Source organism: Stenella coeruleoalba, assembly GCF_951394435.1.
Source record: "Stenella coeruleoalba genome assembly, chromosome: 11".
Lineage (NCBI taxonomy): Eukaryota > Metazoa > Chordata > Mammalia > Artiodactyla > Delphinidae > Stenella > Stenella coeruleoalba.
Genome location: NC_137157.1, coordinates 379,417 through 404,271, shown reverse-complemented (window position 1 = coordinate 404,271; position 24,855 = coordinate 379,417). Strand labels below are relative to the sequence as shown.

Genomic DNA, 24,855 nt, shown 5'->3' with positions numbered 1-24,855 from the left:
AAAAGGATGTTAACCTACATAGGAGCCCCCATTAATTTATCAGCAGATTTCTCAGAAGAAACTCTACAGGCCAGGAGGGAGTGGAACGATATTCTCAAAGTACTGAAAGATATAAACTGTCACCCGAGAATACTTTATCCAGCAAAGTTATCATTCAGATATGAAGGGAAATAAAGACTTTCCGAGACAAACAAGAGCTGAGGAAGTTCATTAATACTAGACCTAATGGTTAAGCAGCAAGTTTCCACTGTATAGCTCAGGGAACTATATTCAATATCCTGTAATAAACCATAGTGGAAAAGAATATGAAAAAGAGTGTACTGATATATATGTATAACTGAGTCACTTTGCTGTACAGCAGAAATTAACACAACATTGTATTTGACTATACTTCAATTAAAAAAAACCCAAACAAACAACCCACTAGATCTGCCTTACAAGAAATGTTGAAAGGAGCTCTTTTACCAGAAACAAAAAGGCTAAAGTACACAAAACTTCAAGTAAGGTGATAAATAGACAGAATCAGAAAATTGCAACTCTTTATCAGAATAGGTTTTTAAACACTTTATTATAGCATAAATGTTAAAAAGGGGGAAAGAAGAAAAAAAACTATGGCTACTTCAATTTGTTAACAAACTCACAACATAAAAAGAGATAATTTGAGACAACAAAAACACAAAAGGGGAAGAGGAAAACGACAGAACCCTTGTAGGTAAATGAAGATAAGATGCTATCTGCAGAAAAAAGACCATTTTATCTCAGAAACATTTTATACAAACCTCATGATAATGACAAAACATAAATCTAGAGAAGAGACATGAAACAAAAAAGAGGAAACTGAGAAAAACATAAGAGAAAACCACCAAACCAAAATGGCAGACAGAAACACAAGAAAAAAGAAACAATGGAGTTGTAGAGCAACCAGAAAACAAGAAATAACATGGCAACACTAAGTTCTCAGCTATCAATAATCACCCTAAATATAAATGGGTTGGTGTCGCCAGTCAAAACACACAGAGTGGAGTAAAAAATAAGACCCAGCTAAAACTGCCTCCAGGAGGCCCACCTCAGCTCTGAAGACACACGCAGGCTCACAGTGAAGGAATGAAAGGTGACGCTCCAAACAAATGGCAGCCAGAAGAAAGGGGTGCAGCCATGTTCATATCAGACAAAATAGACTTCAAGCCAAAAAAGGTAACAAGACACAAAAATGGGTAGTGTACGATGATGAAGAAGGCTACTCATCAAGAAGACATGACATTAGTAATATATATGCACCTAACATGGGAGCACCAAAATATTTAAAACAAACATTAGCAGACCTAAAGAGAGAAATTGACAGTAACACAATGATGATAGGAGATTTTAACACCCACTTACATCAACAGATAGTTCACCCATACAGAAAGTTAACAAGGACACAGTGGCCTTAAATGAAACATTGGACCAGATGGATTTGATAGATTTGTACAGAACATTCCATCCAAATGCAGCAGAAAACACATTCTTCTCAAGTGCACATGGAACTTTCTCAAGAATAGACCGTATGTTGAGACACAAAACAAGTGTCAATAAATTTAAGAAGATTGGAATCATATCAAGCAATTTTCCAATCCAACGGTATGAAACTAGAAATCAACTACAAGCAGAAAGCTGGGAAGATCACAAATATGTGGAGACTGACCAACATGCTACTGAACAACATTGGGTCAACGAAAAAAATCAAAGCAGACATAAAACAATACCTGAAGACAAATGAAAATAAGAATACAACATATCAAAATCTGTAGGTAGTATAGTCATTTTCATAATATTGATTCTTCCAATCCAAGAACATGGTATATCTCTCCATCTGTCTGTGTCATCTTTGATTTCTTTCATCAGTGTTTTATAGTTTTCTGAGTACAGGTCTTTTGCCTGCTCAGGTAGGTTTATTCCTAGGTATTTTATTCTTTTTGTTGCAATGGTAAATGGGATTATTTCCTTAATTTCTCTTTCTGATCTTTCATTGTTAGTGTATAGGGTGCATGGTAGTGTATATATGTCAATCCTAATCTCCCAGTTCGTCCCACCCTCCCCTTCCCTCACTGTGTCCACATGCCTGCTCTCTATGTTTGTGTCTCTATTCCTTCCCTGGAAATAGATTCATCTGTACCATTTTTCTAGATTCCACATATATGCATTAATATATGATATTTGTTTTTCTCTTTCTGACTTACTTCACTCTATATGACAGAATCTAGGTCCATCCACATCTCTACAAATGACCCAATTTCATTCCTTTTTATGGCTGAGTAATATTCCATTGTATATAGGTACCACATCTTCTTTATACATTCATCTGTCATAATGAACCCTGAGGTACATGTGTCATTTCGAATTATGGTTTTCTCAGGGTATATGCCCAGTAGTGGGATTGCTGGGTCATATAGTAGTTCTGGTTTTAGTGTTTTAAGGAACCTCCATACTATTCTCCACAGTGGTTGTATCAATTTACATTCTCACCAAGAGTGCAAGAGGGTTCCCTTTTCTCCACACCCTCTCCAGCATTTGTTGTTTGTAGATTTTCTGATGATGCCCATTCTAAATGGTGTGAGGTGATACCTCATTGTAGTTTTGATTTGCATTTCTCTAATAATTAGTGATGTTGAGCATCTTTTCATGTGCTTGTTGGCAAACTGTATGTCTTCTTTGGAGAAATGTCTATTTAGGTTCTGCCCAGTTTTTGATTGGGTTATTTGTTTTTTGTTATTGAGCTATATGAGCTGTTTGTATATTTTGGAGATTAATCCCTTGCCTGTTGCTTCATTTGTACATATTTTCTCCCATTCTGAGGGTTGTCTTTTTGTCTTGTTTATGGTTTCCTTTGCTGTGCAAAAGTTTTTAAGTTTAACTAGGTCCCATTTGTTTATCTTTATTTTTATTTTCATTACTCTGGGAGCTGGGTCGAAAAAGATCTTGTTGTGGTTTATGTCAAAGAATGTTTTTCCTAAATTTTCCTCTAAGAGTTTTATAGTGTCTGGTCTTACATTTAGGTCTTTAATCCATTTGGGGTTTATTTTTGTGTATGGTGTTAGGGAGTGTTCTAATTTCATTCCTTTACATGTAGCTGTCCAGTTTTCCCAGCACCGCTTATTGAAGAGGCTGTCTTTTCTCCATTGTATATCCTTTCCTCCTTTGTCATAGATTAGGTGGCCATAGGTGCGTGGGTTTGTCTCTGGGCTTTCTAGCCTGTACCATCGATCCATATTTCTGTTTCTGTGCCAGTACCACACTGTCTTGATTACTGTAGCTTTGTAGAATAGTCTGAAGTTGGGGAACCTGATTCCTCCAGCTCTGTTTTTCTTTCTCAAGATTGCTTTGGCTATTCAGGGTCTTTGACATATACACACTGCCATGTGTAAAATAGATAGCTAGTGGGAACCTGCTGTATAGCACAGGGAGCTCAGCTCAGTGCTCTGTGAGTGCTCTCAGTGCTCTGTGAGCTCAGTGCTCTAGATGGGTGGGATGGCGGGTGGGAGGGAGGTCCAAAAGGGAGGGGATATATGTATATATATAGCTGATTCACTTCATTGTACAGCAGAAACTAACACATTGTAAAGCAATTATACTCCAATAAAAAAAATTTTTTTAATCTATGGGGTGGGACTTCCCTTGTGGTCTGGTGGTAAAGAATCTGTCTTCCAATGCAGGGGACACATGTTGATTCCTGGTCGAGGAACTAAGATCCCACGTGCAGCAGGACAACTAAGTCCATGTGCTGCAACTACTGAGCCCACACGCTCTGGAGCCTGTGTGCCACAACTAGAGAGAAGAAACCCTCATGCCACAACTAGAGAGAAGCCTGAGTGCTGCAACAAAGAGCCCACGCACTGCAATGAAAATCCCATGTGTTGCATCTAAGACCTGACGCAGCCATAAATAAATAAATAAATAAAATAAAGGAATTCTAAAAAAAAATCTATGGGGTGCAGCAAAAACATAGTTTATAGCAGTATAGGTCTACCTCAAGACACAGAAAAATCTCAAATAAACAATAACTTTCCACTTAAAGGAACTAGAAAAAGAAGAACAAACAAAACCCAAAATCAGTAGAAGGAAGGAAATAATTAAGAGCAGAGCAGAAATAAATGAAGTAGAGACAAAAAGATAATAGTAAACACCAGTGAAACTAAGAGGTAGCTCTTTGGAAAGATAAACAAAGTTGACAAAGATCTATCCAGGCTCACTGAGAAAAAAAGAGAGAAGACTCTGATAAATAAAATCAGAAACGAAAGAGGAGAACTAATGGATACCTCAGAAATACAAAGGATTATGAGAGAATATTATGAATAGCTATGTGCCAACAAAGTAGACAACCTAGAAGAAATGGACAAATCATTGGAATCATACATCCTTCCAAGACTGAATCATGAAGAAATAGAAAATCTGAATAGGCTGATCACTACTGCAGAGATTTTAACAGTAATCAAAAAGCTCCCCCCAGAGGCTTCCCTGGTGGTGCAGTGGTTGAGAGTCCTCCTGCTGATGCAGGGGACGCGAGTTCCTGCCCCGGTCTGGGAGGATCCCGCGTGCCGCGGAGCGGTTGGGCCTGTGAGCCATGGCCGCTGGGCCTGCGCGTCCGGAGCCTGTGGTCCGCGGCGGGAGAGGCCACAACAGTGAGAGGCCCGCGTACCGCTAAAAAAAAAAATCTCCCCCGAAACAAAAGTCCAGGACCAGATGGCTTCAAAGGTAAATGCTACCAAACATCCAAAGAATATTTAATACCTATTCATCTCAAACTACTCCAAAAAACTGAAGAGGCGGGAATGCTTCCTAACTCATTTTATAAGGCCAACATCACCCTGATTCCAAAACCAGACAAAGACAACACAAAAAAAGAAAATTACAGGCCAACATCTCTGATGAACACAGATTGAAAAATCCTCAACAAAACACTAGAAAACCAATACAATAATACATTAAAAGGATCATACACCACGATCGAGTGGGACTTATCCCAGGGAGGGAAGGATGGTTCCATGTCCACAAATCAATCAATATGATACACCACATTAACAAAATGAAGGATAAAGACCATATGATTATCTCAATAGATGCTGAAAAAGCATTTGACAAGATTCAACACCCATTTATGATACAAAAAAAACACAAACTCTCAATAAAGTGAGCATAGAAGGAATGTACCTCAACATAATAAAGGCATATATGATGAGCCCACAGCTAACATCATACTCAATGGTGAAAAACTGAAAGCATTACCTCTAAAATCAGAAACAAGACAAGGATGCCCACTCTTGCCGCTCTTATTCAGCACAGTATTGGAAAACCTAGCCAGAGCAGTTAGGCAAGAAAAAGAAATTAAAGGCATCCAAATTGGAAAGGAAGAAGTAAAACTGCCACTATTTGCAGATGACATGATTTTATATATAGAAAACCCTAAAGACCCCACCAAAAAATATTAGAAATAATAAACAAATAGGGAGGAACAAGATAAGCGTAGGGGATTAAGAGGTACAAACTACTATGTATAAAGTAAATAATCTACAAGGATCTATTGTACAGGGACTATAGCCAATATTTTATAATAACTATAAATAGAGTATAACCTTTAAAATCATGAATCACTATGTTGTACACCTGAAACTTATATAATATGTAAATCAATATACCGCAATAAAAAAGAAATCAAATAAAATGGGGAAAATATATATTTCAGTGAAAACATTTCTGTGAAGGTGCAAGGAGTTTTAACTTTAGCTTCCTGATAATAAAGTGGGATATTTTTTTAATTTTCTAGAAAAAAAGAAATAGTAAATACAGTAATCTTGTGGGGCACAAAATCAACACACAGAAATCTGTTGCCTTTAGGGGATTCCCTGGAGGTCCAGTGGTTAGGACTCTGTGCTTTTACTGCCAAGGCCCAGGTTTGATCCCTGGTTGGGGAAGTAAGATCCCACAAGCCACACGGCACTACCAAGAAAAACAAAAACAAAACCTATTGCATTTCTATATGCTAACAATAAGCTAACAGAAAGAGAAATTAAGAAAACAATTCCATTTCACTTATTTCTGTTTTTTCCTTCTAATTCATTGGTTCTTCTCCTCCCTTCCAGGCTTTTCCATTTAGTTTTTTTTTTTTTTTAATATTTATTTATTTATGTGGCTGTGTCAGGTCTTAGTTGCGGCATGCTGTTCTCCATTGAGGCATATGGGATCTTTCATTGCAACATGCAGGCTTCTCTCTAGTTGTGACATGTGGGTTTTTCTCTCTCTAGTTGTGGTGCATGGGCTCCAGGGCACATGGGCTCTGTAGTTTGTGGCACGTGGGCTCTCTCACTGAGGTGCACAGGCTCAGTAGTTGCGGCGTGCAGGCTTAGTTGCCCCACAGCATGTGGGATCTTAGTTCCCTGACCAGGGATCGAACCTGTGTCCCCTGCATTGGTAGGAGGATTCTTTACCACTGGACCACCAGGGAAGTCCCTAGTTTATTTTTGTTTTTATATTAAAATTCATCTCTTGAGACAGCCTGTAGTTGGGTCTCACTTTTTTATACAGTCTAACAATCTCTGCATTGTCATTTAAGTGTTTAGAAGATTTCCATTTAATGTAATTATTGACATTTTGGCTTTAAACCTACCATCTTGCTATTTGTCTTATATTTGTCCCATCTTACCTTTGTTTTATTTCTCTTCCTTTTTGCTTTCTTTTATATTAAACAAACATGTTTCAGAATTCCATTTTATCTCCACTCTTAGCTAACTAACTATATCTCTGTGATTTTTTTTTTTTTTTTGGCCACGCCACGCAGCATGCGAGATCTTAGTTCCCCCACCAGGGATTGAACCCATGCCCCCTGCATTGGAAGCATGGAGTCTTAACTACTGGACCTCCAGGGAAGTCCCTCTATGATTTTTAATGTGTATTCTCTTGAGTTTGTAGTATGTATTTTTAGATTATCATAGTTTACCCTCAAATAAAAATATAAGAACCTTACAACAGTGTATTTCCTATTCTCCCTCCCCCCACTTTGTGCTGTTGTTGTTGTATGTTTTACTTACACATGTGTTTTAAACTCTACAGTACATTGCTGATTTTAAAAATGTATGCAGTCAATTATATTTTAAAGAAATTCAAGCATGAAAAAAATCTTTTAGGATTACCCTCAGTCCTCTTTATTCTTTTGTGTACACCCAAGTTCTCCTCAGATGTGTTTCATTCATTCTAAATAACTTATTTTAATATTCCTTGTATTGCAGATATGCTAGTGAAAAATTATCTCAGATTTTGTATGTCTGTTGTTGTCTTTATTTCACCTTCACTTTTTGGAGGATGTTTTCACTGCATGTAGAATACTAGGTTGAAAATGTTTTCCTTTTAGCAATTTAAGGATGTCATTCCATTTATTATGGTTTACATTGTTTCTGATGAGAAATCAGCAAAAATTCTTATCCTTGTTTCCTGATATGCACGTGTCTTTTTTTCTGGCTGTTTTTAATACTTTTTTTTGATCATAAATTTTCAGCAACTAGATTATTATATGTTTTGAAGTAGTTTATTTTGTGTTTTTCCTGCTTGGGATTTGTTGAGTATTTTGGACCTGTGGGTTTATAGTTTTCAAAACATTTGGAAAAATTTCAGCCATTATTTCTTTCAATGTTTTTGTGTGTGTGCTTACCCTTTGTGCGTGTCTCCAATTACATAGTTGTTAGACTGCTTGATATTTTCCCAGAGATCAATGAGGCTTGTTAATTTTTTTTCAATGTTTTTTCTCTCTGCTTCAATTTGGATAGTTTCTATTACTCTGTTTTCATGTTCACTTATCTTTTCTTCCTCAGTGTCTAACCCACTGTTAACCTCATCTAGTAAAATTTTCATTTCATATACTGAATTTTCATCTCTCAAAATTCCATTTGATTCTTTTTTATGTCTTCCATTTCTTTGCTCATTGTGTTGATGTTTTCTATAAATCCATGAGTACATTTATAATAGTTGTTCTAAGTCCATGTCTATTAATTCTGTGATTTCTGTCCTTTCTGATTCTGTTTTGACTGATTTTTTCCTTCCAGATTTTTCCTGATTCACTGCAGGTCTGGGATTTTTTTTTGTTGTTGTTGTTGCAGGACATAAGTGCTTGGATTTCATTATCCTCCTCTAAAGAGTATTGAAGTTGGTTTTGGAAGTCAGTTAAGTTTCTTGTGGATCCTTGATTCTTTTCAGGTTCATTTTAAAACTTTGTAAGCATCAGTCTAAAGTGGTCTTTACTCTGGGGTTAGTCTAGCCCCACTGAATGTGACAGTGTTCAATATGTCTCACCACTTAGCTATTGGATCTTGACCTTCCCCCAGTCCTACATGAGCTCTGGGAATTTTATAGTTTACAGTTTCCCAATAGCTTTTCTTTACGCAGCCTTATGGAATTTTATTCTACGTAAGCACGACTGAGTATTTACTAAAACTTAGGGGGATCCTATTGTAGATTTCTGGAACTCTTTCCCTGAATTGATTCTTTTCCTCTAGTACTTTTATCTGAAAATTCCAAATACATCAGCCTCCTCAAACTCTGACATCTGTCTTCTAAACTCATCAAGACCGCCACACTCTAATTGGGCCCTCTTCCCTACACTGAAGTCTGGAAATGCCTCCATTTGGAGAACCAGGGAAAACCAGGGCAATCATAGGCTTTATGTAATTTGCTTCCTTTCTCTCAGGGATCACAGTCCTGTGCTGTCCTTTGTCCAATGTCTGAAAATAGTTGCTTCCAATATTTTGTTTACTTGTCTGGATTTTTCCCCCTTTGGCAGGTGGGCAAGTCCAATAGCTGTTATTCCATAATGGCTGGAAGCCATTTAAAAAATCATAATTAATTGTTGAATGTTATAAAATTCACATTGACTACTGAAACCCATGTGCCTAGAGCCCGTGCTCCACAACAAGAGAAGCCACCACAATGAGAAGCCCGCACACCACAACGAAGAGTAACCCTGACTCGCCGCAGCTAGGGGAAACGTGTGCGCAGCAACAAAGACCCAACACAGCCAAAAATAAAAGTAAATAAACAAATAAATTTATTTTTTAAAAAATCACATTGCATGAGATGATCATGCAATTTTTCTCTCTTTGTCCATGAATGTGTTGAATTACCATTGAAAATGAAAGTGGGATGTTGAGACATTCTTGGATTTCTCTGTTAAACCCATGTGATCAGGATGCATTTACAAAAATAAACTGTTGAATTTCATTAGCTAATATTTTGTTGGGACTTTTGCACATGCTCATAAGAGAAATAGACATATAATTTATTAATTTTCTTGAGCTATTCTTATCATGTTGTAGCTTCATAAAATGAATGGAGATGTAATATGGTGAACTACATTCCTAAATAGAATTTCCTGCTGAAAGTGGTTAAAAATCCAGGATAAACTATTTTCTAAAGAAGTGTTCTCTAAGATCATTGATGATCTAGTAAGAAAACAGGGACTAAATAAGACAGGAGCCCAGAGGGACAGGTGGAGCACTGCACATTGCTTTTGATCAGGGCATTTGGTGAACCAAGAAAACTTGGATTTGGGATTTTATAGCCTATGCCATGTTGACTAGTGCCCCACCACCACCAATTCATATCCACTCAGAACCTCAGCATGTGACTTTATTTAGACATAGGGTATTGGCAGATGTAATTAGTTAATATAAGGTCATACTGGATTAGGTTGGTGACACCAGTCCCCTAATCCAATGACTGGTGTCCTTATAAGAAGAGGGAAATTTGGACACAGACAGAGAAACATAGGAGAGAAGGTCACGTGACAATGGAAGCAGAGATTAAAGTGATGCATCCGCAAGCCGAGGAAAGCCAGCAACCACCAGAAGCTAGGAAAAGGCAAGAAAGAGCCCTTCCCTAGTGTCTTTGGAGAGAGCATGGCCTGCTGACTGTGCAGAGAACAGTCTGCTTGATTTTGAGCTTCTAGACTCCAGAACTGTGAGAGAATAAAGTTCTGTTGTTTTGAGCCCCCAAGTTAGCAGTATGTTTTATGGCAGCCCTAGGAAACTAATATGTAATCTTTGAGACGCAGAGAACAGATATAAAGCACAGAGCCCACCCGGGAGGAGAGCCCAATAAGAGACCAACCCTCTACAAAGCTTAGACAGTGAAAGGTTAAACCCCCCGTGTAGGGATGAAGTAGAGATACTCTGTCTTTTGAGGATTGTGAAGAAAATTGACAGCTTCGAATCTGGGGGCAAAGTGAAGTTGTGTGTGTGTGTGTGCGTGTGTGCGTGTGTGTGTGTGTGAGCGAGAGAGAGAGAGAGAGAGAGAGATGGAGACAGAGACAGAGAGACAGAGAGAGAGATACAGAGGCAGAGACACAGAGACAGAGATGAGAAAGAGATGCTGAAAACTTAGAACAAGAAGTTGGTCTTCACATGGGTTGCAGCTCAAATTCATACAGTTAGGGTGGCCAAGAAACCTCAGCGGGCGTTAAATATATAATGATCTCAGGTTTGTAATTCTGTAGGTGCCTGGTAGAAGCAAACGGGGATTCTCTCTGCAGGTACTCACTTTCTTCTTAGGCCTCAGAGTTTTCCATAAATACAATGCCAAGGCTAACAAGCACCTCTAAGTTAAAAAAGGTAATTAAACAGAAACATAATGGGAAATCATGGCAGCAAGCCAGCAGTAACCACAGATAGCACGTTTCAAATAATGAAATTATCAAACAGATTATAACATGCCTATGTTCAATATAGTAATAAAAGGCAAGTTTGAAAATATGTGCAGAAACTAAAAAAACTATAATGAATAATCAAGCAGCTTGAGAAGAATTTCCAAATGGAAGTTCTAAAATAAAAGTTTTAATTTAGTAAAAATGCTAATTGAATTTTAATTTTAACTAAATTTAAAACTCAGTATACAGCTTTAAGAGCAGATTATAAACAGTTAAAGACAGAGTTAGTGAACTAAAAGATAAATGTGAATAAATTAACTGAATATTGCCTGGAAGGACATAGAGATGGAAAACATGAAAGAAAGGTTAGGAAATATGGAGGCTTGAATGAGAAGGTCCATCCAGCATGAGTCTGTTGGAGTCCCAGAAGGAGGAGAGATGGAACAGAGCAGAGGCAATATTTGAAGAGATAATGGCTGTGAAATTTCTAAACTGATGAAAGAGAAATCATATAGTGAAGAAGCTCTGTGAACCTCAGCCAGAAAAAATAAATACACCACACCTAGATACACCGCATCGAAACATCAGGACACCAAAGTCAGGGAGAGAAGTTCTAAATGCAGCTGGAGAGGAAATTACCTCAAGGAAGTGGCAGACAGAGAGGTGGCTTCTCATAGCAACAAGGGAATTCAGAGGAAGACACTGGGTGACGATGGAAATGAACTACCTGACCTAGAATTCTATATCCAGTGAAAACATCTTTCAGGAGATAGGGCAACATAAAGACATTTTTAGACAAACTGAGAGTTTACCTCCCAAAGCTTTCAATAAGGAAAATTCTGAAGAATGTACTTCAGGCAAAAGGAGTCTTTTAAGACATTTATTTATTATTTTGAGGGAAGTTTTAACATTTTCATTTTATATACAAAGAGCTTGCATTGTTTCTGCATAGGGTAGATGTCCCCGATGACACATTCAAGGAAGTTCACTTAGTCCAGCTTCATTTATGAAGCCGATATCCTTCGCATACTAGCAGAAACACTGGTGGCACATATCGAGGCCGTATTTCCAGATCAGACCAGGCCGGTTTGAGCAGACGTGGCAAAAGTGAGAGCCTTGCCGAATTTTCTCCGATGGCTCCGGTAGAGCTGCTGGTGACCCATCTTGCTTTCTTGGCTGCAACGAAGCAAAAAGCTAGACATTTAGATTTCAGAGATTGTTATTATTTCCTCGTAACAATCCCTTAAAAAAAAAGATTCAAGTCCGATTCATTGTCATGATAGTTTTCCTCATTGGTAGAAATCTGTTTTCCAAAAGGTATAACTATTTGTAAGCATTCTTTCTTAAACCAAAAGGACATTTTAACTGTCCTTTCCTTTAAGGCATAACAGTACTGAAAACCCCATGGCTTTGGATCACTTATATGAACAGAGATGAGAATATACCATTTATTTTTAACACTAGATTATGCTTGTTTGCTGTTGGAAATGGTCCAGAAGAGAAGAACTTGATGATTCCAGAAAGGAGTTTAATTTAAAGCAAGGAACTTGAGTTGGCAATGAGAAAAGTGGGAGGATCGGGCTTCCCTGCTGGCGCAGTGGTTAAGAATCCGCCTGCCGACGCAGGGGACACGTGTTTGAGCCCTGGTCTGGGAAGATTCCATGAGCCGCGGAGCCACAACTACTGAGTCCACGCTCCTATAGCCCGTGCTCTGCAACAAGAGAAGCCACCACAATGAGAAGGCTGTGCACCGCAACTGAAGCGTAGCCTTCACTAGCCGCAACTAGAGAAAAGCCCGCACGCAGCAACGAAGACCAAATGCAGCCAAAAATAAATAAACAAAATAAACAAATTTATTTTTTTAAAACTGAATGTTAAAAAAAGAAGTGGGAGGATCAATGGATTGGAGATCTGTGTTGCGTTTATAACATGGACCCCCAGTTCTTTGACACTCATCCCATTAAGAGGTGGGTCTATGACTGCTCTCTTGAATCTGGATGGGATCGTGACTGCTTTGACCAATAGGAAGCCATATGACTTCCAAGGCCAAATCAGAAAAGGCCATGCAGCTGACCCCTGGCCCTCCTAGTACAGTCACTCTGGGAGAAGCTAGCCATTACGTAAGAAGTCCAACTATCCTGAGACTTCCATGCTGGAGAGGTCAGGTGTAGGTGCTGGTTGACAGCCCCAGCTGAGCTCCCAGTCAACAGTACCAACTGTCAACTTTGCAAGTGAGCCATCTTCGACATCTAGCCCAGCTTACCTCCAGCTGTAACCCAAGTGCATGAGAAACCCCAGACAAGAGCTTCCCATTGGAGTCCTTCCCAAATGTATGACCCCCAAACTGTAAGCAGAGTAAAGTGGTTGTCTTCATTCTCTAAATTTGGTGGTAATTTGCTACACAGCAATAGTATCTGGAATAAGTTTCTTTATTTTTTTCTCCCCTGGCCATGCTGTGCAGCTGGTGGGATCTTAGTTCCCCGATCAGGGATCGAACCTGGGCCCTTGACAGTGAGAGCACAGAGCCCTAACCACCGGACCGCCAGGGAATTCCCTGGAATAAGTTTCTTATGGAGTCAAAGAATTGTGAGTGTCACGGTAATACCATAAGAAAGCGAGAAAAACAGGAGGCAATCATCAGAGAACTGGAGGCTTAAAGTCAAGAATCAGGAGGTGGTGAAGTTACTGGTTTTGACAGTATTCCCAACAAGGTGTGGCTCTTAAGCTTTTCTTGCTTTTAAAAAATATTTATTTATTTTGGCTGCGCCTGGCCTTAGCTGCAGCATGCAGGATCTTCATTGCAGCATGTGAACTCTTTAGTTATGGCATGAGGGATCTAGTTCCCTGACCAGGGATCGAACCCCAGCCCCCTGCACTGGGTGCACAGAGTCTTACCCACTGGACCACCAGGGAAGTCCCTCTTAAGCTTTTCATTTTTCAGTTTTAGCTATTGGCATTTTTATTTTGTTTGTGATTTCGGTGCTATGTGAGTAGAGTAAAAGATAGAAGGTTTGCATTTATTTATTTTCTAATCTATGAGAAAATTGTCAGAAAGTATCCTCTGACATTTTAGGATTCATCTGTCACGAGGATTGCTGAGAGTGTGTTGCTATTTCAGTTTTCCCACGTAAGTCCATTCGACTTTGTGTTTTGTACTAGGTGTACCATTAGTGGATCATAGACCATCAGACCTGATCAGGAGTCAAGGGTGTTGGATGGGTCACTTATGTGGATGTCCAAGTTAATCGGTTTGATGACAAGACTCGGGATAGAAAGGAAATCTGGGAAGTTTGGGTCACAACGCTTTGTGAGTCCAGCCCGGATCGGCACTCCTTGGGCAGCTGCCTCTGCCCAGCACTGATCAGCACCCGTCGGGGAAACAGCTCCTCCAGTCCCAGTCAGCACGTTTTAGGGAGAAATCTCCGTGGGCCCAATCAGCACCCTTTGTGGGACAGCTCCGACCAGCCCTGGTCAGCACCCAGACGTGGACAGCTCCTCCAGCTGCCCAGTCTCAGTCTGACTCACTCAGAGCCAGGCTTGGGACCCCAGCTCTTCTGATTCCTTGGGACGCCAGCACAGCTCCTGGGGCTGCACCCACCACTCCACCAGGCCCCGTCCCATCCACCCCACACCCCAAAGTCAGTTAACCAGAGGTGTGCGGACCGACTTCCCCACAGCAAGTGCCTCATTTAAACTCTCACCATACGAACTGATCCCCCATCCCCACTAATCCGCTTCTCACCTGCCCCCACCCCGAAAAAACCAAACCGCAACCCGATTCTCCCCCAACCCGAGCCTCTTAGTCAAACCATCTTGTCTCCTCCAACCAGCTTCCCCGCAGTCCCCTTCGCCCTCCTCCCGGGTCCGCCCTCCTCCCCTCCCCCCCGGATCCTCCCTCCTCCCAGGTCCTCCCCTCCTCCCCTCCCCCCCGGCTCGCGCTGCCGCGGTGTCCTGGCGTCGAGGTGTGCTGGCGGCGGGGTGTCGCAGGGCGTGTCACGAGGTGACTTGGGGCGGGCTGAGGGCGGGCGGGAGGGAGCGACGAAGGGCGTGCGGGGCTGTCGCTCCGGGCACCCCTCCCCCGCCGCAGTCGGCGGACCTTTCCCCGGAGAAGATGGCGGATCGGGCGGAGATGTTTTCTCTTTCCACCTTTCACTCGCTGTCGCCGCCAGGCTGCAGGTACGCACTTGGGCGCCCCGGGCCTCGGCAAGCCCTTCCCTTCGTACAGCACCCCCTCTGACCCAGTCCCCAGACTTCTCCGACCCGACCCTGCCAACCCCCCCTCGTCGCTTTTGGGGGCCCAAGCCCCAGACCCCCCCTCTGGTCCTGAGGCCCGTGGTTCCGGCTCCTCGCCCCCCGCCCCTCGGTTCCGGGTCTCTCCATTTTTGTCCTCCCCTGATGCCCGTCCTCCAGCCCCAGTGACCGCCCCCAACCCCAAAGTCCTGCTGGGATCCAGGGCTGCACCCAGCCTGAACAGCCGCCCCCCTCTAAGGTGGAGGTCCTCCAAGGTGGAGGTCCTCAGGGGTCGTGGGCGGAGCCTCTGAGGGGTGGGCTGCCTGCCTGCGCAGGATGCTGAGTACACACTCTGGGCTTGGCAGTGTCCTTTTGGCCTTGTTGGGCCTCTGGTGGAAGCCCGGCCTGGTCTGTAGGGCTCTGGGAGGGAGAGAGCTGAAATCAAGCCTGGGGCCTGGGGGAAGGGACTAGGGAGGGGAGAGGGCTGGACCTCTGGGTGTAGGCCTGCCTTCCGCAGGAGTAGGGGACAAACTGGCCAGATTCTGCTCCCGGAACAGCCTTCACCCCTCCCCCTCCTCCTGCTGCTGCAGCTTCAGCTCCCCCTCCCCCTTCTCCGCTCAGCCTGACTCCCCTGAGGCTGAGCCTGTGACCCAGGGGCCTGGAGCTGAGGGTAGAGGGGGGAGAGGCTGCTGGCTCTTTGCGGAAGGAGGGCCGGGAGGAGGGTTTGGGGGACAGGTGCCTCTTCTGAGCTGGTCGTGGCTCAAATTGAGGGGGAAATCCGCTGGAGAGCAGAGTTTGAGATCCAAGATAATGGCAGGATGCAGGTCTGGGAGTTGGGGGCTCTGGAGATCACGGGGCCTAGAAGCTGGGGCGGGGGGGGGTCTCCCTTGGCCCCTCCTTAGGACCAGTTCCTGGCCAGGGAGTCCAGGGTTGGTGGCTTTCTCAGGAGCCCTGTCCTTGCTCTCCTCTCCAGGCCTCCACAGGACATAAGTCTGGAAGAATTTGATGATGAAGATCTGTCTGAGATCACCGATGACTGTGGTCTGGGCCTCAGCTACGACTCGGACCACTGCGAGAAGGTGGGGAAGGGGCTGGGGGCAGAGAACTCTCTCAAGGGAGAGTCTCGCTTAGGTTATGCTTAGCAGTCTCGTGGGGTTTTAGGGTGGGTCTAAGCTCAGCCTTGAAATGAGAAATCCTCTGATTGCCCCTTCTCCCTTGGCCTCTCGACCCGGGGTTTTCCTCGATATATCAGACCTCTCTTTTTCTGACAGAGGTCCACTGAGGACCTTCCCCATCAGTCCTCGCTTGACCCCCACCAGCGGGCTAGCTTGGGGGTGGGGAGATGTGTCTATGCTTTGGTGCCTCTGTGCTCAGCTCACTTCCCAGAAAGATCTAACCCCTTCCAGCTGCCATCTCACCTCATCTCCTCCTTTGCCCTTTCCCCACCTCTCAGGCCTCCAACTGTCTGCCTCATGTCTCCAGCCCTGAAGTCTCCCCTGCCCATCTGCTCCTCCCCATTTCTTTACGTTTTTGTTTTCATTCAAGAACATTTCTGAGCAACTCCCATGTGGCAAGTGCTGGGGGCTTCCAGGTGCCTGGGAAGAGAGCAGGACAGGTGTGGCTCTTGCCCTCAGGAGCTTATAACCTAGTAGGGGAGAAAGACATGAGAGAGGCAGTGGCTGCCTGAGTGTCAACGGCTGGATTCCAGTGAGGGGACAGAAGGTGCAACGATGGGAACCCACCCAAGACTGAGGCCATCAGGGAGATTTTCCAGTGGAAGTGGCACACAACCGTGCCCTTAGGGAGGACTAGAAGGAACTGGCAGATGAGGGGGGTTGGCGGGAATGGAGGGGAGGCATTGCTGGTAAGGGATTGGTGGGTCAGAGGCCCTGAGGTTGGTGAAGCCTGGTGCTGGCTGTCTTTGCTTCATGCATTCATTTGCTATTTACTGCACTCTTACTGCGGGCCGGTCCTGTTCTCAGTGGGGGGTGGGCTGCACCAGTGTCCAGTACAGACGCGGTCCTGTTCTCGGTTGGGGGTGGGCTGCACCAGTGTCCAGTATGGACACGGTCCTGTCCTGGTAGGGCTTGCAGCTTGGTGGGGGAGACAGACCCAAAACTCTACAGTAACTATGCGTTGTGTTAAAATGCTATGAAGGAAAAGTGCTGGTGTCAAATGTGACGGGGTTTGAGGCTGAGATGAGGCTGGCAGGTGGGTTGGGGCCACTTTGAGTATCTCTGTCACCCAGACTTAGGAGTTTGGGCTCTTACTTACCAAGAACTGTAGCGATCCTTATGTATCTTAAGCAGATTTTTTAAAAAGCTGCTCTGTTGGTGGAGAGCAGAGAGAACTGGAGGGAGGCGTCTGTCCCTTGACTTATAGCTTCCTGCTTTCCCCTTTCCTGGCGCCTGGGACCCAAGTCACCATCCCACACTGGCCCAGCTCTGCCCTGGCCTTCTTCCCTGCAGGACAGCCTTTCCCTGGGGCGTTCGGAGCAGCCGCACCCCATCTGCTCCTTCCAGGATGACTTCCAGGAGTTTGAGATGATCGATGACAATGAAGAGGAGGAGGACGACGAGGAGGAAGAGGAAGAGGAAGAGGAGGAAGCAGAGGGGGAGGTTGAGGGGGGAGGCCCTGGCTCAGCAGCCCGCGCCCGGCAGCCCCTGATCCCCTCGCCCTCCCTGGAGGAGCCCCACAAGCACCGGCCCACCACGCTCCACCTGACGACTCTGGGAGCCCAGGTGAGCCGGCACCCAGACCCGCAGCTATCCGTGGTTCCCAGCATCCGGGACTGGTCCCCACGGCAGCCTGTCCCCCCACCTACCCCTGAGAGCTGGGGCCCCTCCTCAGCGCTGCTCTCCTCCCCCCGCCCCTCCCCTCCTCCCCAGGACTCCCTGAACAACAATGGAGGGTTTGCTCCAGGGCCTCCAGCCTCCAGGCAGGAAACAGTGCTGTGCCCACCCGCCCAGGAGCCCCTCCGAGGTGAGCTGGGCGGTGGTGGGCGGGGTTACGCCGGAGGCGAGGGAGGGAGGGGTGGGGGAGGTGGGCTGGCTGACCCAACCCCGTGCTCCGCAGAGCCGCCCGCCCCCCTCCCGCCCACGGACAGAAGCCCCTGCGGGGCGCAGTCACCTGTGCATCCGGGTTGCGACTCCGAAGGCAACCAGCCCGCAAGGCCCCTGGCGCCAGGTGGGGCCTCGCCCTCCTCGGATCCGGGCATCGAGGCCGACCTGGGGAGCGGCTCCAGCGGAGGCCGCGGGGGTCGGCGCAGCAGCCAGGAGCTGTCGTCGCCGGGCTCCGACTCTGAGGACGCGGGCGGCGCGCGCCTGGGGCGCATGATTTCCTCCATCTCAGAGACAGAGCTGGAGCGGAGCAGCGACGACGGCGGCAGCAGCAGCGGCCGCTCCTCGCACCTCACCAACTCCATCGAGGAGGCCTCGTCGCCGGCCTCGGAGCCCGAGCCCGAGCCGCCGTGCGAGCCCCCGCGCCGCCCCGCCTTCCTGCCCGTGGGCCCCGACGACACCAACAGCGAGTACGAGTCAGGGTCCGAGTCTGAGCCGGACCTCAGCGAGGACGCCGACTCGCCCTGGCTGCTCAGCAACCTCGTGAGCCGCATGATCTCCGAGGGCTCCTCGCCCATCCGCTGCCCTGGCCAGTGCCTGTCTCCTGCGCCGCGTCCTGCCGGGGAGTGTGCGTCGCCCGTCGGCGAGGCCCCCGAGGCGGCGGCGGGGCCGGGCGTGGAGCTGGTGGACATGGAGACGCTGTGTGGGCCGCCGCCCCCCGAGCCCTCCGCCCCTCGGCCCGGCCCCGCGCAGCCCGGGCCCTGCCTCTTCCTCAGCAACCCCACGCGCGACACCATCACGCCCCTGTGGGCCGCTCCGGGTCGCTCTGCCCGCCCGGGCCGCGCCTGCTCTGCCGCCTGCTCGGAGGAGGACGACGAGGATGAAGAGGAGGAGGACGAAGCCGAGCCCGAGGCAGCGCCCCTCGGGGGCCGGGGCACGGGCGCCGCGCCGGACGCCTCGCTGGTGTACGATGCGGTCAAGTACACGCTGGTGGTGGACGAGCACACGCAGCTGGAGCTGGTGAGCCTGCGGCGCTGCGCGCGCCTGGGCGAGGACAGCGGGGACAGCGGTGGCGAGGCCAGCGAGGAAGAGGCGGGAGCCGCACCGCTGGGCCTTGATCGGGGCCCCGGGGCTGCCTCCCCGGACAGCCCTGACCTCACCTTCTCTAAGAAGTTCCTCAATGTCTTTGTCAACAGCACCTCCCGATCTTCCAGTGAGTGGGAGGTGGGGAAAGGGGGCGGTCCCGGGGGAGCAGGCTGGCTCCTTGGCCCCAGGGCTTCCCCCAGGCCCCCGTAGGGTAGGGTGGGGAGTTGCCTGGGGAAGGCTGCTCTGTCTCCAGCCCCCGGTGAGCTACTTCTCCCTCCCTCGGTGACTGAGGACAACCCACACCAGACTGTTGAGGGGAGGGGAGCTCGGCTTCCTGCCCCTCCCCTGAGCCTTTGTCTCTTTTGTTTCTGTCTCTCAGGCACCGAGTCTTTCGGCCTTTTTTCCTGCCTGGTCAATGGCGAGGAGAGAGAGCAAACCCATCGGGCTGTCTTCAGGTACAGCTTCTCCCCCTCGCTGCTAGCGACGCTCCACCTGAGCCTACAGACACTATGGGACACTGGTGGACACAACCCAACCGTTCCTGCCCCTGCCCCAGTGACCTCCTACCTCTGACCTGACCTCAGGTTCATTCCCCGCCATCCCGACGAGCTTGAGCTGGATGTGGACGACCCGGTCCTGGTGGAGGCCGAGGAGGACGACTTCTGGTTCCGTGGCTTCAACATGCGCACGGGGGAGCGTGGCGTCTTCCCCGCCTTCTATGCCCACGCGGTGCCCGGCCCGGCCAAGGACCTGCTGGGTGAGGCCCCTTCCCCAAGGGGCGTCTTGTCATCCCAGGCCCTCTCTTGCTCACCTGACCTAGGCCCCTGTGATCTCCCAGGGAGCAAGCGGGGTCCCTGCTGGGTGGAGCGCTTTGACGTGCAGTTCCTGGGCTCCGTGGAGGTGCCCTGTCACCAGGGCAATGGCATCCTGTGTGCAGCCATGCAGAAGGTCAGTCTGGAGGTGGGGGCCCCTGAGCCCTGCAGGCTGGCACAGCCCTTGGAGGCCCCAGGCCTCCGCCCTCTTCCACGGAGGGTTCCAGGATGCTTGGGGGCCTCGGGGCCCGGGCCCCCCAGCCCCGATTCAGAGGCCTGGCAGACAGGCCTCGGGCAGCGCTCAGCAGCTGTTCCCCGTCACCTTCCCGCCGGCCCCTCCCCCTCCTTCAGCCCATCCTATTCGTGTCTGAAAAGCAAGACCAGCTCTCACAGACCCTTCCCTGGAAGTTATTTGCACACTCGTTATTCACTCAGTGGACACTCGGTGAGGGCCGGCCCGTCTGCTGGGCCTGCGGGCGAGCGGGGGGGCAGCAGGGCAGCAGCACGGCTCTGCGCCTGAGAGCCCGCGTCCAGCGCACGAGACGGGCAGTGAGCAGGCCGGGGTTGCTGGGGCCGCAGTCCTGGGGAGGGGCGGAAGGCAGACGAGGCAGGCCGTCCTGAGGCTGAGGAGAGGCCAAGGCCACGCTCACATCTTCCCGAATCGCTGCCAGCAGTCTTCAAACCTAATCGACAGCGTCCCGCCAGGAGGGAGAGATACCCTCGTAGGCCCTGGAGACCCTTTTCTCCCCTCACTTCTTCTGCAGATCGCCACTGCCCGGAAACTGACCGTCCACCTGCGTCCTCCTGCCTCCTGTGACCTTGAGATTTCTCTTCGGGGGGTCAAGCTGAGTCTAAGTGGAGGACCTGAGGTGGGGTGTGGGGGCCTGAGGCACAGGGGACGGCGGGAGGAGTGAGGCGCGTCCAGCAGGGGTGGCCGGGGTGGCCCTGGGCTGCTCTGTCTAGCGTGGCCTCTCCTGCCACCTCTGCTCTAGTTCCAGCACTGCAGCCATTTCTTCCAGATGAAGAACATCTCGTTCTGCGGCTGCCACCCCCGCAACAGCTGGTACGAGACTCCCCCATCCCCTGGTCCCCTCAAACCCTGAGGGCTGCGCACTCACCATCCCACCCTCTCACCCGCACCCACTTGGCTCCAGGAGTTGAGTCCCCACGTGGCGCCCACTCTGTTCTGGGCCCAGGACACCTGGATCAGACAGGCTCCCATCTGGTCTGGGTGGGGAGACAGACACACAGACAAGCGAGTGCTCGAAGCACTCGTGGGACTCTGGTGGACGTGTGCATGGGGCTGCAGTGAGCAGACCTGCAGGGAGGCGGGTGAATTCTCCTGGGACTTAGCGGGGCGGCTGAAGACCACTCTACGAACCTTGAAAGGCAAGTGGGTGACAGGGTGGATCTTCTTGGCAGGGAGCCAGCTGAGCCAGGGCTGTGGGCGAGGGGCACTAGGGGCTCTTTGGGGGCAGTTGGGTAAGGCTGGAGGGACACTAAGAGCACCTGTGTCCTTTTGACTATGCCAAGGAGCTTATACTTAATCCCATTGGCGATGGGGTCGTGGGGTGACACAGTCAGGTTGACAGGCTGCTGTGCAGGGTGGAAGGACCCAAGTGCTGCTGGCAGGAGACCAGGTGGCTGCCGAGGTTATCCAGGTGCTGTGACCTAGTGGCATTTAGGAGGTGGGCAGGCAGGACCTGAGTTGATTGGATGTAGAGGCTGACCTGGAGAGAGAATCAAGGGTGACCTGGGTGTTGAGCAGTTAGTGACCCACGCGCCAGGAGAAGAGGCCTGGAGTGAGTGGGCCTCACAGGCTGGCGATGCAGGGTTCAATCCAGAGGCAGTGAGGGTGAAGCGGCCGTTGCTACGTGGTCTGGAGTGTGGAAGGGAGACCTGGGGGGAGGTACGTTCGGAGCCGGTAGGTAACTTCGGCCATGGGGCAGACAGGATAGCCAGGCAGAGAGAGAAGAGACGGGAGTGAAAGGGAAGCGTAACCAGCGGATGGAGGGCTACAGCCTTCCTGCCCAGCCGGCCTCCTGCGCACAGGATGCCAGTGCCCTAGATGAAGCGACAGGAGGAGCTAACCTGCGACGCAGACAGGGCCAAGCAGAGGCTCCGAAGGGCCCAGTGGTATTTGAGGAAGCAGGTCCTCAGGGGAGGCAGGATGTGGGGAGGACACACTGCTGCTGGGGCTGAGGCTGTGACAGATACTGAGGCCGGCATGTGTGTCTCCTGGACACTTGTGGTAAGAGTGAGGGGCACTCTGTCTGCTGGCTGGGCGATGGTGTCCACCCTCAGCCGGGTCAGAGCCCAGTTTGGTTTCTCCCTTGAGAGGGAGGTGGTTTGATGGGATCACAGTTTAGATGCTGCTCTGAGGGGTGGAGGGCCAGGGCTCGGAACAGGCGGCGGGGCGGACCTGGCACCATGAGGACCAGTGTGCACGGTGGCCCACACGGACACTGGGCTGAGGGTGGCACACCCGAGAGAGGAAGGACAGCAGAGGGAAACTGGGTGCCACAGGCTCAGGCGTCCAGGCCAGACGCTGACCCAGATGCAGTTCCATGGCCAGGAGGAGACCAAGGCGGTTCTGTCCTGGCCCAGACTTTCCTGGTACATGTTACTGCAGAACTCAGCCCAGTCCGCACAGTGAGGGGCCACAAGGAGCCAATGTCAGGCATCTCGCTGTGAAGCGGGCTGGATTAGGCACGTGCTGGGCACACTGTGTCCGGATAAGGTGGGAGCGTGTGGCGTGTGAGATCACAGGTGGCTGAGAGCACCCCCAGGGCGCCACAGACCGGCTGCGTTTCCGACGCCCTCATCTAGAGGCCCAGCGCGCAGGGCCGTTGTGAGGTTTATGGGAGCTAATGACATAAAGAGCTTTGCTGAGGACGGTGCCTGGCACTCCCCGTGAATGGGATCATCTGAGCGTGGCATTCAAGACAAGGCTGTGACGTGTTCGTGGCCAACGTGAGCACGTTGTCCCAGCGATGATGCTGCCGTGTGGATTCCCATCTGGTGGAACCGCAAAACCCTAATCCCACCTGACGTGGGCTGCGTTAGCCACAGTGGGGGGGTGGGTCTCAGCCCTCCTGCTGCAGGATTCTGGCAGTGCCTCCCTCTGGACAACAATTTTTATTAATGTCTTGATGAGAAGAAGGGCAGATTCAGGAAAGGCATACGTGGAACAGAGCTGGGGCGACAGAGCCAGGGTACAAGCTTCTTCAGAAAGACTGTTTCACATGTCAGGGCCCAAGCCCCACATCAGAGCCCGGAAAACAGCTGTGGGTTTGCAGGACCAGAGGTGGGACTGGGCAGGCTCAGGGTGTCAGGTGACATGACAAGGAAGAGTCAGCTGAGATGTGGTGCCCAGAAGACGGGGAGGCCTTGCTCTGTGGTCCAGGGGCAGGCTTTGGGGGGGGGGGGTGGCGCACAGAGGCAGCTGGCACTGTCTTGGGAGAAGGAAGATGCAGTGGGACACCCTTGTGGACAGAGGAGCATAGATCGCTAACTCCTCACACATGCCCAGCGCTGTGCTTTGACGAGGACCCAGAAAGGGGCCTCGAATCTTGAAATCGCGCGACCCGCACATTCCCCAGCCCCACGCGCCCTCCCTGAGCCCGCTGTCCCGGGCTCTTCTCCTCGATCCCTGGGGGCGGAGGGGTGGGCCTGGGGGCGGCCCGTGCGCTCACCGCCGCTCCCCCACAGCTATTTTGGCTTCATCACCAAACACCCGCTGCTGAGCCGCTTTGCCTGCCACGTTTTCGTCTCCCAGGAGTCGATGAGGCCCGTGGCCCAGAGTGTGGGGTGAGTGAGTCCGGAGGGTGGGTTGCAGGATTAGGGCTGGGCCAGCGTGGAGTGACGGCTGGGGCTGGAGCGGGGATGCAGAACCGGTGCAGCGGTTCCCCGGGCCGGGGGGTGGTGGTGAGCAGGCTGGGAGGAGGGATGGAGATGAAGTTTGGGGAGACAGGGGAGGGGAAGGGAGGGAAGGCCAGATGACAGTGGTGGTGGTGGAGGGTTGGGAAGGTGGTGGGCAGAACGCTCGGGGCAGGAGCGTGGAAGGGAGTCCTGGGCGTGGGAACAGCACGGGCACACTGACCACGGGGCTGGGGGTGGGAAGGCAGCATTGAGGTTAGACCACCGTAAGGAAAAGGGGCCGGGCCAGGAGGGCTGAGGGACGAAGCTGGGCGGGGGTGGGGGGGGTGGGGGGGCATGGGCAGGCCCAGGCGGGCGGGCCTGGGGAGCCTGGGGCTGAGGCCGCTCTCTCCCCCAGCCGCGCCTTCCTGGAGTACTACCAGCGGCACCTGGAGTACGCCTGCCCCACAGAGGACATCTACCTGGAGTAGCCACCCGCTGCTCTCCCGCTCCGGGAGCGCCTGGGGCTGGGGGCATCTCATGCGGCCACCTCGGCTTTGGCAAGGACTGGACTGGGGGCACATGGGACCTGGCATCTGGCGAGTCTCCGGGCTGTGCTGGGAGCTCTCCTCCTCGCTCCCCAGGGGCTGCTGAAGCGTGGAGCCTGCGCCTTCTCTACCCCTGATCTTTTCTCTCTGTGTTCCCCTGGTCTGCCCTTGCCCTCCCTCTTCTCTCCTCCTGTCTGTCTCTGCTCCTCTGTGCCTGCAAACTCTTGCCCTCTGCTCTTTACTTTGGGGTCAGAATTGGGAGGGGCGTGTGGAGGGAGCTCCCAGGTGATCCCCTCTTGCTTTTCCCGTGTGATTTATAAAGGAATTTTAATTTTTATAGTGAATATCAAGGGGTCATATCCCATCCTCACCATAGGGACAAAGAGAGGGACCCCCCCCATAGTGCCCCACGAGGAGCTCAGGGGTAAGCAGGGAGGGGTTCCCCAGTAGGGCCCTGCGGGAGACTAGGAGTCGTGGTCACCCCAAGCCCCAGACGCTGCTTAGGAGGAGGGTGCCCCGGCCCAGGCCCCGGCCACACCAGCATCTGCTATGCCGCTGCAAACACTCCCCGCAGTCCAGCACCTCAATAAACTCTCTGC

At 49.8% G+C, this 24,855-nt stretch overlaps 1 protein-coding gene across 2 annotated transcripts; it reads left to right on the top strand.

Annotated features, from left to right (window-relative positions):
* The first annotated feature begins 14,599 nt into the window (after nt 1-14,599).
* Nucleotides 14,600-24,855, top strand: MAPK8IP2 (mitogen-activated protein kinase 8 interacting protein 2). 2 transcript variants are annotated; one of them, XM_079935969.1, is made up of 12 exons: nt 14,600-14,839; nt 15,867-15,972; nt 17,362-17,634; nt 17,782-17,875; nt 17,969-19,165; nt 19,418-19,493; nt 19,623-19,795; nt 19,877-19,986; nt 20,615-20,719; nt 20,843-20,913; nt 23,562-23,660; nt 24,127-24,855. In XM_079935969.1, exons 1-12 carry the CDS (start codon nt 14,775-14,777, stop codon nt 24,197-24,199), a joined length of 2,442 nt encoding a protein of 813 aa, XP_079792095.1. In that variant the 5' UTR covers nt 14,600-14,774; the 3' UTR covers nt 24,200-24,855. The 2 variants fall into 2 exon arrangements, with proteins under 2 accessions (XP_079792095.1, XP_079792094.1); XM_079935968.1 differs by lacking the exons at nt 20,615-20,719; nt 20,843-20,913; nt 23,562-23,660; nt 24,127-24,855 and having other exon boundaries at nt 14,604-14,839; nt 19,877-20,595.